The sequence below is a fragment of the Onychostoma macrolepis genome, chromosome 16 (assembly GCF_012432095.1).
Source record: "Onychostoma macrolepis isolate SWU-2019 chromosome 16, ASM1243209v1, whole genome shotgun sequence".
NCBI classification, from domain to species: Eukaryota; Metazoa; Chordata; class Actinopteri; order Cypriniformes; family Cyprinidae; genus Onychostoma; species Onychostoma macrolepis.
This window is the reverse complement of record NC_081170.1, coordinates 6818026-6837818: the sequence shown is the minus strand read 5'-3', so window position 1 is coordinate 6837818 and position 19793 is coordinate 6818026. Positions and strand designations below refer to the sequence as shown.

Here is a 19793-nt window from a genome sequence, read left to right as displayed (position 1 = left end):
TACACATAAATACACACACATATTTGCCACTAAATAAAATGTAATAATACATAATATATATTGTTATATTTGTCAGCATGGTCCAATTTGCACATGTGTTTGGTAACTTACTTTCCCTCTGAGCTGTAGCTGTTCATGCTGCCGTCAGTGGATTCGCGGCTGGCCTGCCTGGTCATTCTGCTTCTCATCTCTACGGCCAGTCCCGTCTCCGTGCTCCTCTGGATAGTGCTGCGCAGCTTCTTTCCTCCTGCTTCTACAGAGACAGAGAGAGAGATACAGTTCGTCAGTCAGGATATCAAGACGTCTCAGGCAGAGTGATGAAGGACACGTTTCTGCACATCGCCCAACATGCCGCTCAGATGTGACAGCTGATGTGTTGTTGATCGAGACGGTGTGATACGAAGGTCCAGACACACGTGGTCCTGCTCCCACAGGATGGAACGAATTCAACAATTTCTTGTTTTAGATGCACTGCATCTATATTTGGCCTACAGACATGCCATAGTGTCCATTACACATGATGCAGGGTGATTTGACGTGATGGGTTACGCAGGTGCAATGAACCGGAACTAGGCATGACATGACCAAACTCCTCAACCTGTGTCTGCATCCTCTGAGCTGAACAATTCACAACCGTCATAAAGAAAGAAGTGTTAAATGCAATAACCATAATTTTGACCTTCAAACAGATAATGCGTGTAATGTTTTCAATGTTAAAATACTTCCTTTATCAGTTTAACATGCTATAAGTAGGAGAAAGACATGCGTAGGTTGACTTCCTAAGGATTGTAAACACTTTCAAAACAGTCAAAATGGCATTTCAGCTCAATCAATAGTATTATTTTGAAGCAGGACTACCTGTTTGGAAACAGTCATTATTTCTCTCTGCCCTTTTGTCTGATGCTGCTAGCGGAGCAGATATTACACATTTTATCTTTAATTATTCTAATTATTTATCTTTTAATGATATGCGGTTTCCCAAAGTATGCTAAATGGCTCCTAAAAAGGAGAAAAGCATTTTTTAATCATGTTTGCATTGTTCATTTTATTAGGTTGTTTTATGCCTAATATAGATTTGACAACTAACTATAACAAAAATCTTATTGTATATGCAGAAAAAGAAAGCACACTGTAGATATTTTTTATTAATGCCCTAAGTTGCAATGTTTCCTGCCACCCATAAACCGCCTACAGCTAGAGTAATGACTATACTACTTGGCAAAACAGTAGTTTATTCTCATTATTATGATTCATTGCACAATTTCACCCTTAATCATATTGCTGTTGGTGCCACTTTATAAAAGCAATAAGTCACTTGAGACTAAAATCGTTGTTAAACATGTCCTCTCGTCCACGCTTTATTTCACTTGGCATCCAAAATTGATGCACATCCTGTTCTTTTACTGCCAAATACAAATGCAAAAATAATGAGGATGATGCAGTAATGTGAGGGCTGCTCAGAATGCAGAATTCGTTTTCAATAGGTAGGAGAAAGAAGGAAGGCTACAGGAAGCAGACATGGCTGAGATTAAACCATTCAATTGCAGGTCACACACGGCAGGCTTGATTTTCTTTTCATTCAATGTCATCCGCCTCTGCTTTCGGCTCTGAGCCGTAGCTGAACACAAGAGGATGACGAACATAGCGGCGGATGTGACTGTCCTTTTCTGTACTAACTGCACTGTCGTATATAACAATCAAAAACACACTTGTGCTCTTGTTGAACTTGACCGAGATACAGTAAACCTGAGAAACAATGATGCCCAATGTCATAAGACTCAATTCATCCCTTAAAGTGATAGTCCACCCAAAAATGAAATGATTCTGTCATCATTTACTCACCCTCGTGTCGTCGTTCCAAACCTGTATGACTTTCTTTTTTATGCAGAACACAGAAGAAGACATTGATAAGAATGTTGATAACCAAAGAGTTTTGATTCCCATTGACTTGCATTGTACTTTTTGTCCATATAATAGAAGTCAATGGGAACAAAATCTATTTGGTTACCAATATTCTTCAAACTACCTTCCTTTGTGTTTCACAGAAGTCAGTCAGTCATATAGGTTTGGAACGAAGACATGAGGGAGAGTAAATAATGACAATTTTAATTTTTGCATAGACTGTCAATTTAATAAGCCATGTTTTCTGATCATGTCTTTAAAAATCTCTATTAAATTATGTGACACTATCTTCATGACAATTAAGCACATTTCCCCCAAAATTCTGAATACCATAATTAATCCACAAATTGTATTTTAAGTTTATTATCGTTACTGTACTACAGGAATAAATACTGTAATACAGTTTTTTTTATCTGCATAAATTAAAGGCAGTACAACACACATACTGTCGTGATGTATTAATACTTTACAAATTAATTGTAATGAAAAAATATATATATATGCTTCATTTTATTAAAAAAAAAGATTTTAGGGTGATTTCTCTCATGAGATTCACGCAATGATGAATATATTAATGTATTAACTAAAATCTGGTTGCACCCACACATCACACAAAAGGTATGTGTTCTGCAAGATATGAAAAGTCACATGATATTTCCAATGATATTAATCTCTAGAGTGACTGAAGGGGGAGAAAGAGAGAGAGATGCTGTAGAGAAAGGAAATCAAACTCCTTCAAGGTCACAATGATGCTTGATTCCCGCTAAACCATCAAAACACACTGAACAATTATTAAGTGCTATAAAAGTGTCACAGCAATTTATGCACATAAATAAATATTTTACTGACAGCCATGTACAATTCTGTCTATTACTTATGCAAACTCCACCAGAAACCATAAATGACCACAAACCTAATTAAATATTAATTAAAAACAGTTGGTATGCTCTATAACACCAGATATCCTGCAAAACGCATGAACTTTGACATGCAAGACGTTCATTTGAACCTCTCCATACGTGACACATCTTACCTCCATCTTCCTCATCAAATGAATTCATGCAGGGGAAGTAGACGGCCAGCGCTTCGAAGGAAGCCGACAGACTCATGCGGCTCTGGGAGCGCTGCATGCGGCCGCTGGTGCTGCCCGCACCCGTGCCCGTGGTGGACGTGGCATCTTGGCTTTGCCTGCCCATGTTTACAGCTGGGCTGATCGGAGAGGATGCTGTGGTGCTGAGACTGCAGACGATGGGCTGAACTTAGAGTGCAGAGCGCTCTTAAACAACATTTAAAGTCTGGGTTTGTTTTGAGTTCTTCAGCTAGAGAACGTTCTGCGTCGACTGATCTCCCTGGAGTATGCAGCATTAGTGTGCATTCGGCGCAGTGAAGCTGTCGACTCTCAAGCTATCTCCTTTCTAACATGTGCAGGAGGGGGGAGGAGGCGGAGCCTGGCTCCCTTTCTTGCATCCTCCCCTGGCCAATCAGAGGCAGCGGTGTGGCTCAGCGCTTCAAATGCTCCTCATGCGCATGAGCTTTACCCAGAGATACTGCAAATGTGTGTGTGTGTGTGTGTGGCCATTAGGAACCTGAGCATCTCTTGCCCTGACTGTCCACATGCCAGTCACCCACAGTTCACGTGTTAAACACACACACACACACACACACACACAGGCTGATAATTCCTCCTTTCTCTTTGGCTCTTAAAAGCCGAGATTTATTTTGCCGTGCTGACGTGCATCTTTTATCTCAGGCCTCCACCTCTCTCTTCACTATCTCCCAGTGTAAATGTTTACCACAGAAGATGTCTGGCTACAGAAACAGCTGAATCACTGCTATCCCAGAAAAATATCCCCTCGAAATGCATTGCAAATATTTGCATAGTCAAAACAGGAATAGCAGCCATATCCAACCATTTTCAACAGCCACTTAAGGTGTCACGTTCATAGAGAAACAAGAATCTGGGTGTCTAATGACTGCTAAAATAGTAGATTTTTCTATTATGCAAAATTTACAACCATGATACCAGGGTGCATTCTAGGACAATGCTATGTGGTTTCTACAGTGTTCTGAAGGTCAAAATGTCTCTCAGGATTCTCAGACTTTCCTAAAACATAATGACAGCTATACATTTTCATGATTAAAGACCCATTTATTCTATATATATAAAATGGGTGTTGCTAAAACAAAACAATTTTTTTTTTTTTGTGTGATTCTGCTAAAGGCAGAAGAAAATATTATCTGAAAAACACGTACATTGCATTAAATGATCTACCTTTGTTCTGCTATTATTTTAAAATTAGATGAAGAAATATGCAAAGAATCATTTCAATTCAAAAGGTGACAGTGGTGAGGAAATTCAAAAAAAGAATGTCTTGTTTGACTATTATTATAATGATTCTCAAAAAGCGGCACTAATAATACCCAATAATAATAACCATAATACCTAAAAAATAACTAGTAATTTGTGATGTTTTTTTCTCAAATATATTCATATATATATATATATATATATATATATATATACAGGTGCATCTCAATAAATTAGAATGTGGAGAAAAAGTTCATTTTTTCTTGTAAGTTATTTCAAAAAGTGAAACTTTCATATATTTTAGATTCATTGCATGTAAAGTAAAACATTTCAAAAGTTTTTTTTGTTTTAATTTTGATGATTAGAGCTTACAGCTCATGAAAGTCAAAAATCAGTATCTCAAAATATTAGAATATTTACATTTGAGTTTCAATTAATGACCATCCCTACAGTATAAATTCCGGGTATCTCTTGTTCTTTGAAACCACAATAATGGAGAAGACTGCTGACATGGCAATGATCCAGAAGACGAACATTGACGCCCTCCGCAAAGAGGGTAAGTCACAGAAGGTCATTACTGAAAGGGGTGGTTGTTCACAGAGTGCTGTATCAAAGCATATAAAATGCAAAGTTGACTGGAAGGAAGAAATTGGGTAGGAAAAGGTGCACAAGCAACAGGGATGACTGCAAGCTTGAGAATACTGTCAAGCAAAGCTGATTCAAACACTTGTGAAAGCTTCACAAGTAGTGGACTGAAGCTGGAGTCAGTGCATCAAGAGTCACCACGCTCAGACATAACGTCAGAAGCGTCTTACCTGGGCTGTGGAGAAAAAGAACTGGACTGTTGCTCAGTGGTCCAAAGTCCTCTTTTCAGATGAAAGTAAATTTTGCATTTCATTTGGAAATAAAGGTCCCAGAGTCTGGAGGAAGAGTGGAGAGGCACAGAATCCATGTTGCTTGAACTCCAATGTGAAGTTTCCACAGTCAGTGATGGTTTGGGCTGCCATGTCATCTGCTGGTGTTGGTCCACTGTGTTTTCTGAAGTCCATAGTCAACGTATCCATCTACCAGGAAATTTTAGAGCACTTGTGGAACCACTCTTTGTGGAGGGCGTCAGTGATCGTCTTCTGGATCATTGCCAAGTCAGCAGTCTTCTCCATTATTGTGGTTTCAAAGAACAAGAGATACCTGGAATTTATACTGTAGCGATGGTCGTTAATGTAAATATTCTAATATTTTGAGATACTGATTTTTGACTTTCATGAGCTGTAAGCTCTAATCATCAAAATTAAAACAAAAAAAACCTTTTGAAATGTTTTACTTTACATGCAATGAATCTAAAATATAAGACAGTTTCACTTTTTGAAATAACTTACAAGAAAAAATGAACTTTTTCACGACATTCTAATTTATTGAGATGTACCTGTATATATATATATGTATACACACACACACACACACACACACACACATATATATATATATATATATTTATATATATATATGTATCTCACATAATCCTTTAGAAATCATATATATTTGTAATTCATTTCTGAAGGATTGTGTGACACTAAAGAAGTAAAGGAGTAATGATGCTGAAAATTGCATCACAGGAATAAATTAGATTTTATAAAATGCATTTTAAATTATAGTTGTTTTACATTGTAATATTATTTCACAATATTAGTGTTTTTACAGCCTTGGTGAGCATAAGACTTCATTAAAAACATTTAAAAATCAATGTTTCTGTACACACACACATATTGTATATATGGTGTCTTCCATATCTGAGTATGTATTTTATATCTGTCACTATACTGTGATCTGGTATCTAGTACTATTCCAGTCCATTATGACTCATTTTGATTTGTTTATGGTTCTTATTGTGAGGTCTACATTTCTTCTAACAGACATGAAGGAACATAACACAATGTACCGTTACTCCCAAACCTGCCAGAATGCACTCTCATCCTGATTCACTGCCAAATATGAGTCTTCTGGAGCCGTGAAACAGCACAGGGGGCAGAGGTGATGTCTCAACATCCTCATAACACAATACAGCAAAAGGAAGGAAGCAGACAATTACGGCACAGTGACTGAACTAGTCTAAACTAGACTTTGACTGTGAAACTCACCAGGACTGACAGCCAGAGAATGAAATACGTTTTTTTAAACACTCAACATTTTAAATGCTGAAGTCAAACAAAAATTCTATTGACCCACAAGTACAAACTGGACAGTCTGAGACTTAAATGAAGCACAAGCAAACTAAATTAACTCTCCTGAGCTATGCTAGAGAAATAAAACTTTCCCTGGGTTGCTACATAGAAAGTCTCTAAAACTCCTCTATTGCAAGCACTTTAGCTAATACTGAGCACATGACTTGTGGAAATGCTGATTAATGATTCATGATTCACATATATGCAATCTGACCACAAGCAAGGACCTACAATATAAACCAAATGAAAAGGAAAGGAAAGGACGTGACGTGTGGCCAAGTATGGTGACCCATACTCAGAATTTCCGTGTATTCAATCAATTAGCCACTACACTATAGTGGATACTACTAAAAAAACACAGATGATGTCCCTGGACGGGCCGTTCCAAAGCTTCCTTTGTGCAACAACCACTTCATTATTTGCATTTCAAATGAACAAACCTCTTCATTATGTTTTCCTTTGCAATATCCATTGTAAAAAAACTATTCATCTGTGGAAGTTGGTCACAGTCATTCAGTAAATGGTTCAAGAGCTTCAACTGGCCTAGAGTCCCATTATTTGGACAAATGTCAATTGTCAGTTGTGTAGAACTATGGTTTTAAAACACCGTCATTTAAAATGCCACTTTGAGGTGAAGAGCAAATGTTACTCAGGACTAGTTTATCTACACTGTAAAAAAAATGACCATGATTTTAACGGTAAAAAAAACTGTGAAAAAGCTACGGTAAAAACCTATAATGGTTAATGGTAAGTTCCCCTAATATATACGGTGAAAAACTGTAATAGACATTTCAGACAATTTTACGGTGAAATACCGCTTTTGGAAGTGAAAAAGAATGGAAAATTTACAGGGAAAAGCGGTAAATTGACGTTCCCAGAATTCCCTGTGTTGCATTTCAAATTTTGTTTGAATTTGATGTTTTTTCTTTGAAATAACTAGGTTTCTTCTTAGTTTTTTCTTATCAGTTATGTTTATTAGGGTTGTATGTTACATCTAATGTTGTTAAATTAATTTTTATTGCATATTTCAGTTTAATGAGTCTCAGCATGATGGTGTTTAATGTTTGTGTGAATGACACTGTGCACATTCTATATATGTTATTATTTAAAAGGTGCTTGTGATGGGCTTTGGTTCGTCATGTGACTTTCTCATCATCACCTGCATTTGGTGGTTATCAGTGTATTTCAAAGGTACAAAACAGATTTCAGTACTTCAGTAAGTTGGTATATTAACATTATATCAGTTAATGAAATTATGGTATTGTAACTGTAAATTTAAGTTAAAACCGTAAAACCTAAAATGTTGCTACCGTATATTTTACGGTAGATTTCCGGCAACCACAGATGCCAGTTTTTTACCGTAAATTTTACGGAATTTTTTTTACAGTGTACACCAGATATTTCAGAACTTGTTTAAAGCAACCAAATAGATTACTCAATGTCCTTTAAATGAGAACAGCAGAAACCTTCCAAGTCTTCAAGCACAGACTCTTTTTTTCATAAGAATACCGTTTTTTGCTGTTGTTGTGAATGACTTTGTCAGCAAGCTGGTATTGATCATGCTAAGCTGCAACTGTGAATGTAGAAAATACTGCTCATTTTGTTGATTTATGTTGTGACAGTCATGTGGCATAACAAGAGCACGAAATGCATAAAGAAATCTGAAATTGTAACAATTTGTAAATATATATATATATATAATTAAAAATATTTAATTCTATTGTTAATATTGAAAAATTATTTACATTATTTTAATTATTATTTTTATTTATTTATTTTTTAAACATTTTAACTGCTGCTCAAGTTGAGAATGAATTAAAAAAAAAAAAAAAAGGCAAGACAAAAAAAAAAAAACAGACAGTCCACTCATACCTGAGAGATGAGAGTATCTCATATTACGGGAATTTTAAGAAAAATGTAATAAATGTGATTTAAGTAAAGATAAAATAAAATAAAATGAAAACTTAAAAGAACATTTATCATTTATTACAATGTTCTGAATTGAACCAGTATGAATTATGATGTCCATATCAAACCAAATTTCAGATTAATTAAGGTCACCAATACAGTCGTAAAGGCCTCAAATTAACTGGCACTCAACTCACGCACGAAAACAAAACCCATGAAAGCACGAACAGTCCGCTCATGCCTCAGAGATGAGAACATCTCATATTACGGGAATTTAAAGAGCGTCACGTGTGAGAAAAACACGAAGATGTAATGACCTGGCAGTGGGCCGTGAGATGGGGCAACAGCGTGTGAGACTGATGATGTTTTGACCAGCTCAGGCAGCTGTGTGTATGTGAGTGTGTGTGCGGATAAACATTTCTACTGAACAGCATGTTTACATCCTCTCATACCTGCCTTCAACTCTGCATTGTGTCATGCCATACCAGTTCAGAATCACCAACACGACACCAGAGGATGTAAAAATCATTAGCACAGGAACTCTTCAGAAAGCGCTGCAGAAATTCAACAAAATTATGCAGAATATCATCACTGATCAGTGTGTGCATTCAAAATCACAAGGAAAGGTTTGGGTCATACTGTACCACAAAATAAAATAAATAAATAAATAAATAAAATGTTTTGCATTGTGGCATTATTTGCATGAACATTAAATACATCCCTCAAACTCTAATTACCATAATGTGAATAATAATAATTATATGTTTTAAAAATAAAATAAAGGTTTTGATTCTGATCTGAAATATGACGGAAAGAATAGCAAAAAAAAAAAAAAAAAATAAATCCTGCACACTGTCGTAGGTTTTCGCAAGTTACAAGTCTGGGATCTGAAATATAGCCGGACATTTCTTGACAGTTCTCATGAGATTCACCTCAAGAAATCACCTTCAAGTTACATCAAATAGATGTATGTCTTTCTGTCAGCTGTGAGGTGATAAACCTCACACATTCATTCTCTTAACACGTTTAATCAAGAGACAGGCGATACAGACACTTCCTCTGTTAGTGTGTGGACAGATGGCGAAAGACCGAAAGAGAGACAGAATAAACTCTTTAGTGCTTTACTAACAACTCAGATCGAAGAACTGGCATCTGTGCAGCTGACTGAACGCCTGCATAAACAACTATGAGACTTTGATCGAGATGATTGTTTGAAAACAGACAGACAGCATGTAGGAAAAGAATATGCAGGTGTAAAAAGATTAATCCTGCAGGGCTGAGATTCAAAATAATATTGCCTATACATGGTCATCATCAGAACTGAGGGAAAAGGAGAGCTGAAGATAGTTTGGTTTTCCCCCTCAACTGCTTAGTAACTCCAGTGTCAGATGAGGAACAGGATCACTGGACTATTTCTCATGAGCTTGTCTTTGAAATAAGGAAGTCCATCTATGGCTGAGTCTTTGAACACAGAGACATTCTTGAGATGTTCACTCAAGGCCAGCAGGCCCAATAAACAAAGTCTGACCGTAAGATGCGTGCGTCAAGTTCTTTAACATATGAACGTATTACACAAACATTCAGTTTCCAAATGCAACGAGTCACAATAAGACCTCCTTGGTGTAATATAATAAAATTGCTGCGCCATACTAATGTTTGTCAATCGATTAAAAGTCGAATTATTACATGCTCAAATTACTACATTTACTCAGTTACTCAAATTACATTTACTCAATTACTCAAATTATTACATGCTATATTCACTGAATAATCAAATGAACTACTCTTCAACAATCCACCAAGACCATTCAAGGAAGCTGACACCATGAGCACATTAATATTTACATATCAAGGTATTTCCAGTTTTTAGCAATTCAATCTGTCCTGATGAATGACAGTATGAACTATACCGGTACAGACATAATTCTTAAAGGAACAGTTCACAAAAAATGAAAATTTGCTTACCCTCCTTCCATAAGATGTAGATGAGTTTTCTTCATTGCTCACCAATGGATCCTCTGCAGTGAATGGGTGCCGTCAGAATGAGAGTCCAAAGTTCCAAACAGCTGATAAAAACATCAATAATCCAGAAGTAATCCACACCACTCCAGGCCATTAATGAAGGTCTTATGCCGTGAAAAGCATCATGTTTGTAATAAACAAATTCATCATTAACATGTTTTTAAGTTTAAACGAGTCCTCTATCCATAATATTGCTTTCTCCAGTGAAAAGTTGGCTCATCTGAATCAGGAGAGAAATATGCACAGATCAAGCACTGTTTACAAGCAAAAACAGCCAAAAACAGTAAACAAATATGTCAGTTGATTTTGATGTGAGCGGACAACAGGAGATGAACTTTTTCACTGGAGGAAACATTATCATGAAGTCGTATTTTGGCCAGATACAACGGTTTAAAGTTAAAATGCCTTAATGATGGATTTGTTTCTTACAAACACGCAGCCTTTCGCTTCACAAGATCTTAATTGATGGACTGGAGTGGTGCGGATTATTGTGATGTTTTAATTAGCTGTTTGGACTCTCATTCTGACGGCACCCATTCACTGCAACAGATCCATAGGTTAGCAAGTGATGTAATATTTATATTCTGATGAAGAAACAAACTCACATCTTGGATGGTCTGAAGGTGAGTCTAGTTTTAGTAAATTTTCATTTTTGGGTCTTTAAATATACATTGAGGGTCAGAAAATGGTTATGAAAAACAAAATTTTTGGTGCAAGATGCCTTAAGTAACATTATATTATACTAAAACAGCAAAAGTAAAGTATACTGAATGTCTCATTTAATAAAACACAGTCAGACCATAATTGTCAACATTGTGTCTTTGTGAATCTGGTTCATACAGCAGCGCAGCATCTGATCATCTCTGTCACCATGGTGACACTCTGGCGGTTATGCATTATCTTTATCTTTACAACCAATGATCAGTGATAAACCCATGACGATCATCATGACCTGACCTTAAAAAGCCAAAATAATATATGCCTTATGAATAGAGAGAAAATGTGCTAAATTACATTCACACAACTAATTTTTTTAGATTGCTCAAATGTCTTCTGTGATTGTGTGTGACCTGGAAATCTCAATATAATTTTTTCATTCTTGGTAAAAGTGTGTTACCATGGCGAGGGTTCTTTAATGGGCCACAAAACTAGTTATTCTGATTCTGAATTCAACGATGAGTCTGCAGTGTCTCGGAATTATTCATGAGACTGTGTGGTCTAATCCTACGAGAAGGCACTGTCTCATTATAATACATGACATGGATTTTTCCTATGACAAACGCTTCATATACCCATTCCTAGTTCCAAATGTGCTACAGTTATATTCATTTAAAGTGGTTATATTTTGTTTCTTTTTGCTCTAATAACATAATTTAGCTTTTTATGATACTTTTCCACCCTCGCTCTGATCCTTATAATTAAACAGACTTTTTTGTTGCTGTAACATCCATTCATACAGTATGTAAAATGTGATCATTTACAAACTGAAAGTTGCAGATATGTAATAAATAAATAAGCAACCAAAAAAAAAAAAAAAGCCATATACAGTACAACTTTTGTGTTTTGAAATCAATTTGTATTGTTATGTTTTGTCTTGTTACAGTATTTATTAATATTTTGAATTGGCTTTTATTTTAATTTTAGTTTATATTTTAGTAATTTTATGCGCGTTTGGGATTTTTATTCAATTTTTATTCAATTTTTTTATATATAGTTTTAGTAATTTTAGTAATTCAATTTAATCTAAGGCAACATCTTTAATCTAATCAAGCTTCTTTTTTTTTAGTTTTTCTAAATTTCTTTTCCTTAAAATGTTTCTATTTTATTTAAGCTTTATTTCAAGTAGCAAAAACATTTTTAAACTGTTTTAGTTATTTTTTTTGTATAGTAAATATAGTAAAAATAGAAAAGCTTTTATTACTTTGTGTTATCCTTGACAAATAAGTTGTAAAAATTTGTTTACTTTTTTTGTGCCAAATAAAATTCAAGACTCAGAACTCAAAAATCACTAAAACACTAAAATAGGGGCCTCTTTTAAAAAAAAAAATGTAACCCGATCCCACCGATTTAGAACAACATTGCATTATTATAAACTGCTTATGAAGAACTTCTCAAAGTCTGAATAAAACTTTCCTTCTCCACACACTAAATTTAGGGTTTGGCGAACATGATGTCTGCAGAAGAGACATGACATTGTGCGCATCCAGCGAGTCCACCAGACAAGATCTACAAGAGCACTGAGCCGGCTTATCTCCGGCCACACATACTCACAAAACCCCACTGAGACCAATTACATCCTCCTCAAGCCAAAGCACAGCGCTGAGATCAGAGCTCAGAATAAGATGAATTACCTCTTCATCTTCACATAGTTTTGCTCATTTCCAGGATCGACGGAACGGGGCCGGGCGACATTCCACCTTCTGAAACCGTTCATTTGCATAAGATCTAGTGAGGGGGTGAGAGGGGGCCGTGGAAAATCGGATCAGAGGAAAAGCTGCAGCTCGCACAGATCACCATGGCTACAGAGAATGTGACTTGCTCTGTTTTGTGTCAGGTAACCGGGTTTGTCGCAGCGGAAGATACTTGTGTGTATTTCACCATACACGCCTTCCGCAAAATTAAACTTATTAACTCATGAGATTAATAAATGTCTAATCTAGTTAACGGCAATTTAGGACAATTTACTTAATTAGACCATGTTCCTGTATCCGTGTTCAACACTTACAACTATCATATAGATGGATTCTTGTCAGTAAATGAGGGCATGAGTAACAGTACCAAAGTATTTGGGAAAATAGACCCTGCAAATATAAGTGTGTTACTGTGATATTTTGGGCTGTTCCTTGTGTTCTGATTAGTTGAGGCATATGTATGTCAACCAATAATTAAAATACTACTATCAACATCAAAATATAACAACAAAGCTACCAAATAAACAAAGAGACAATAAAAATTAAAAGATAAAAGTAAAAATAAAACAAATAAAATAAAATAATATAAAACGTGAGGAAATGATGACAATTGAAACTATTAGATGAACTATTCCTTTAAGGCCAGCTTTATGTCTAAAACTATCTTTGGTTTTAGAGGTTCAAAAGAGAAATATCTTCATGTACCACGTTATTTAGATTCAGGAAACTGATCAATAAATTATTTACTTACAAAAATGCTATTTGCATATAGATAGAACAAGGTATTTATCATCCAAAATGACATCCAGCAGCTTTAGCTCTGTGAAGGTCAGAGGTATGTGATTATATGGAGACACATTTCTGAAGGAGCTGTCAAGAAGCAGCTGCCGTGATGTTCACTATGAGTACGGAATGTTTGTCCTACCAGACGACGGGTTTCATATGCTGTACTGTAAGGTCAGTCTGAAAAGTTCTGACCATGTCAAGTTGTGAGTGTCCTTTGCTGGGACGAGCTCCAAAAGTTACAAGCTGAAATTTGTCTGTCTGAAACTCTGTCTGTTTAACCTCACGTTACTTGTAAACTTGTACGACTTGTAAACACACTTGTGAAAAGACAACTTTGCATGTGAGCGGCGCTCTCAACAGTGCCAGGTCTGCTAGCTCCCAGTATGTTATATAAATAAAATAATGTGGTATTTATATATATTTTTAATTTAAATAACAAATAAAAAATGTAATTTAATTTAATTTAATTTTAAAAGGACTGGCCAGAATTCACCATTTAAATGGCAGATACAAGCATTTTGTGAACATTCATACTAGTTTAATTTTATCTTAGATAATAGTTTATTAACCACTTCTATCAGGATATAAAAATGTGCCTCTGAAGTAGCTAAATGCTTTTAAAAAATGTGACACCAATGCGTACTGTATTCATGGGAAGTAGAGTAGTGTGTATCTGCTCCAAATCTGGTTCAGTTAAACAAGCAGGTCGCCAAGACGGGTCCGTCCCCTGCGACGACGCATTACCCGCCATCTGCCCGCGCCGACTGCATGGCGTCTACTTCTGATGTCCCTTCTGCTCTGCCTCAAACTCATTTCTCTGGAATTGGACTGGGGAAAGGTTTTTAAGAGCCACTCAATGAAGCTTTTCAAGTGGGCGCAATATTTTTCCAGACTGACCGTTTCCCAAACCACATTGTTTACAAATTAGCACCACATTAATCCTCAGCAAAACATGCAGCATGGAAAATCATCTATGAAAAGAGGCTGGCAGTAATTTAAAGAGAGTCATTTTAAATAGGCACGTGTGTGTGTGTGTGTGTGTGTGTGTGTTTGGAAACAGTGAAAAGTGAACGCCTCCTGAATACTTTAAAGCCAGACACATGCAGCAATGCGGAAACCCTCTGCACATTTAAGGACTATGGGACAAATTCACCACAGTTGTGTTACCTTGTTATTTTTCAGTGCAAAAACCTTATCAGAAATGCTCAATACTTTACATTTAAGGATCCAATCGCTTGTTTTTGTAGCGATGCTATGGAAGAACCATTTTTGGTTCCCCAAAGAACTTTCAGTGAACAGTTCTTAAAAGAACAGTTAAAAATGATAGGTTCTTAAAAATAAAAGTTCTTTATTGGTTACACGAAGAACCTTTTGTACATTGGATGTTAAGGGTTCTTCATGGAACCATCAATTCCAATAAAGAACCTTTATTTTTAAGAGTGAATATACTGTAGATCAGCAATACAGTATGCAATAAGAGTGCAGTAAGTGGCACCTATAGAGTGAGCCTCAACGGCACCTATAGAGTGAAAAAACGCTTCCTTTTCCGGGAAACATATTTGGATGGGTAGCTCCTGTAGCATATGAGCCCTCCATGAGAATCACGGAAGCTCAAATGGCTCCAGAACTGAACGCTGAGGGCACACGGATGAGATTACATCGATTACACTGATGGGCACACCAGCGGTTTCAACTTTCCCAGGATGCATTAGGAGCCTGTGGGATTTTTGAAAATCTATTATAACGCTGCAGAGAGAGAGAAAGAGAAAGAGAGAGAGATGCACCATCATCAAAGAAAAATGAGAGACCCTCAATATCTCAACTGCTTCTTCTAAGCAGCAATGGGTCAACATGGAGATTTTTTAAAACCTGCTGCTCAAATTGAACAAAAGCCTCTAGCAATCAAACATGTCTCAACAAAATCTCACAAAACCAAATAATCGGAGCTGACCTATCCACAATAATGTTATACAGAAACAGACTTCATTTACTTAAACGAAACATACCTAAGAACTAGGGCTGCATGATTAATCGTATTTTAATTGTGATCACAATTTATGCTGCTTTCGATTCATTAAGCATAATCATCTGCGATATTTGCCCGCTGGTTATTTATCCTGAAAACTACTTTTTTTTTTTTCTTTTCATTTGACATTTGCATTATCTTGCATTGCTAACCAGCCTCCACAAGCTTTCATGCATGTGGTTGCCAGATGTTAAGAGTTTAATTCTCCCAGTCAGAACTTTTCTCTGAAATGGATGTTTTTCTTAATCTGGCAACCATGTGCACATGCTCTTTCTACACTGAAAAAAGAGCAATGATGATCTAAAAAAACACCTAATATCGTATAATTTGGAGTTTAGCAATCTCCACTGCAATTCTTTGTTCAAATAAAATTGTACTACAGCCAGTCTGTCTCTCAATTCATTACCACGAATGCTTGCGCTGTTTTACGCTGTTGTTTTAATAGACAAATGAACATAATTTGGAATACTAGAAATTTAACCGGTTTTTCTTTTGAATGAAACTACTTCTTATACCAGATTTCATGCAAAGAGTTTGTTTATTTATACAATGAATATAAAGCATGCACAAACTAAATGCGATAAAATAAACCATGCAAGTTGACATTTTTGATTTGTGCATGTGAAAGTGCAAGAATTCTGATGAAATCAAAAATGATAATAATCACCATTATCAGCTTAACTATTATCACGCAGTCCTACTAAGACCTCTTGAGCCGTAAAAGAGCCATATCTGAACAAAAACAGTCTTGTGCATTGTGCTTTGCCAGAGTGAGCATTTAAAAATCCACAGAGAGCACTGAACATGAGGTGTTTTCATCTGCACTTGCAGCTCTGGCCTCTTTGCTGACACAGATCTGAAGGCAGGGGAAGATCAGCAGAGGTTAGATGTGAGATGGTTCTCCATGGAGCGCTGGGTGTAATTACAAGAGAATTCAGGCCTCCTAAACGCCGAGAGGAACAATCGGGCACCATAAATCAGGGCGATGATTCAGCTTGGTCATGAATAAAACCGCGAGGCTTCAGCTCCATGAACATCTCTCCTGCAGAACTTGTCATCAAAGATTAATTAGAGAGGTCCACGGGACTCCAGCGGTCTCTCATGAACACTCACAGTGCTGAGATACAGTATTATAACCTGAAAAATATTCCATGGAAATACTAAATGGACATGGATGCTGATACACTAAAACAGGAACGGCTAGTATGACGCAAAACACCTATAACTAATGTGAATGTCACTACACAGCACCATTAGAGACAAGCTCAACATTAAATCAACAGTGACTGTTGTGAGGATTTTGAGATATTTTAACTGGACAGTTAGAGAACAATAATTTATATATAGACTGCCATTCAAAAGTTTTTGTGTTTTTTAAAGAAGAAAGAAGTCTTGCACTCACATTTGATTAAAAATGCATTAAAACAGAATTATGATGAAACATTATTACAATTTAAAACAACTGTTTGCTATTTGAATGCGTTTTAAAATGTAATTTATTTATGCTATGTCTTCAGTGTCACATGATCGTTCAGAAATCATTCTAATATGGTGATTTGCTGCTCAAGAAACATTTCTTCTTTTTATTATTAATGTTAAAAACAGTTGAGCTGCTTAGTATTTTTGTGGAAAAGTGATACAGGATTATTTACAGGATTTCTAAGGATTCTTTGATGAATAGAAAGTTCAAAGAAAAAGCATTGATCAATTTACTGCACTATTTCTGAACATAAGCATTGAATTTTTTCCAAGTAGCCTTGGGTATCAAGTAACAATTATTGACCCTGGTGCACCCTCAACAAATAAATAAATAAATTAATTAATTAATTAAATAACTAAATACAGCCCCTGTAAACATGAATGCATTATTAAACTATGGCCAGTAGCAAAAATAGTATAACTCCAGATAAAAATGCACACAGGCATTTTCTTCAGTGTGTCTAAATCTGCATGCACCATGAAATAAATCTTCATAGTGGAAAAAGAAGTGAACTAGACATAGAAGACAACAGTCTCAAGAGATCTTCAGCTGTTCAGTGTGTGCAACCGCCTTTCAAACACACAAAACCATTTTTTTTTTACCCAGTGAAGGCCTAGAATAACCTCTTTTTAAAGCGTGTATCTGTGCAGTATGCCCTCTCTTGCTGTCAGGCTTTCTGAATTAAGCACAACAAAGTGGAGCAGGAAGCAGCCGGAGAGTCGGATTCGGCTTTGAGAAACAGGCCAGGGATTTCAAACGCCTGTACGCGCACACCACCTAAAAGCTCTGCCTGAAAAATTGATATGCTCTATGATTCACATCTCATGAGCCGGTGTTGTTGTTCAGAGCTGCACATCTCAGCCAGACCTGATTTCCTGTAGTCGGTGAAAGCGTGTCGCTGTATTGAGTGTGACACTGAACAGAAGGCTCTCTAAAGCACCAAATAAAACAGCACACTGGACCTCAACATGAACATCCATTTCTCACGTTTGGTTGGAATTCTCAGTGTCGACTTTGATTCAAATTGTTTTCCAAAACGGAAGAAAATCTGTCTGGTCTGTTTTGTCTCTAGCATTTGTTGATATCATTAGCTGTGTATAGCTGTTTTATAAATGATATCACATTGCATAAAAATGAGTGATGCAAACAAGATAAGAATGAAATTTTAAAAATGTGTATATATGTGCACGCACACACACAGAAGAAAATATCAGAACAGTATCATCTAACTGAAAAAAAGCTGAAGTTGAAGTAATAAAAATTGCTAAAACTAAATTGAAAATAAATAAAAAATCTTGCTAAAAAGAAATTCTAAAAAACTAAAAGTGCATTACAAAATTACTAAAATTAAACTAAAAATATAAAAAGAAAAGCTAATATTAATAAATACATCTGTCAACCATTGCACTGAACAAGAAATAAATTACATAAATTACAGAAGAAAATATCAGAACAATGCAATCACATAGCATCTCACATGCTGCTCTGATGCAGCATTATTATTAATTAAGCATTAAAATAGTTTTCATTAATTGAAATAAAAGCAAAATAAAATAAAATACATATTAGATAAAAACCTTTGTTGCAAATTTTGCCTTTGCAACGAACTAAAATATAAGTACTAAAATGACAAACTAAGATTTAAATGAAAACTGAAAATATAAAATATAAAAGCATATTCATATTAATAACAATAATAAATACTACATATGGAAACAATCTCTAACAAACAATAAATGAATTACATTGGGGAAAAAAAACCTAAAGTGACTTTACCCAGTTGATTGACCATTCATTTCCATTTTTATGTTGTACCAATTTCCCTGGAAGTGACCATTTTGTTCTCTTGAAGTGCAGATTTAGACAGTTTTTCCGATATTCCATATGAATTAAATTGGCGATTTGGATACTATATACCAGGGGTCGGCAACCTTTTGGGCATGAAGTGTCATTTTTAATTTTTCTGGTTAACCAGTGTGCCACTAAGAACAGCTAATGAACAATAATGACTTTTACTCATTTTAGAGATTTTGAAAAAAAGCATTTTAGCATTGTAAAATATAGCACACATCAGCTTTAGAACAAAAACAAAAAAATACTAGGTTGCCAAATTTCCTCCAGATAAAAACGACCAACTGAGGTCTGTGTGTTCATCTTCATTTTTTACAAGCTGAGACTCTGTTAATGGAAGGATGCTCAAATACATCACAGACAAGCAGAAGACACAACACACCCCACGAGACATGACAAAGTGCTACAGCCCCTGGCAACCAGCCCAACTTATTACAAACACACTGCCAACCACCTGCCATGTGCAGGCTGAGCACGAGCCGTCTGATGGGCTGTGTTCATTTCTTCGGGCATGTGATCTACCTGCACGCCACCATTCAGATTTCAGACAGCCAGCGCTAGCCAATGAGGTGATTAGAGGCTGAGTGTCGGCTACAGACGGCAAAGAAATCCACTGACCTCTGGATAAACAGAGCCACATTTTTAAAAGAGTGTTTTTATCAGCTGCTCATTGACAGCAACAAATGAGATAAACGTGTCCACAGTGGAAAATACGCTCATACTCTTCAATTACAGCAAACCATGGAAACTCTAGACAGACAGAATGTGGGAGAAAACAAAGTCTTTGCAGAGATGCTGTAAAGAGAAATCAGTAATCTATAAAATATATGAAATGGTGCCTCAGAACTGATGTGTACTACCAAAATATTAGCAGGTTTTC

The 19793-nt window shown here is 36.0% G+C and overlaps 1 protein-coding gene across 32 annotated transcripts in view; it reads right to left on the bottom strand.

Annotated features, from left to right (window-relative positions):
* The window catches only part of rims2a (regulating synaptic membrane exocytosis 2a), a 175052-nt gene that overhangs the window by 3742 nt on the left and 151517 nt on the right, over nucleotides 1–19793 (bottom strand). For 31 of the 32 annotated variants that reach the window (XM_058746410.1, XM_058746408.1, XM_058746411.1 and 28 more), the window contains one exon: nucleotides 112–253. In XM_058746410.1, the coding sequence (XP_058602393.1) occupies nucleotides 112–253 (142 nt within the window). Of the gene's footprint in view, nucleotides 1–111; nucleotides 254–2935; nucleotides 3306–19793 lie in introns of those variants that run through there. The other variant, XM_058746432.1, reaches the window with a different exon arrangement.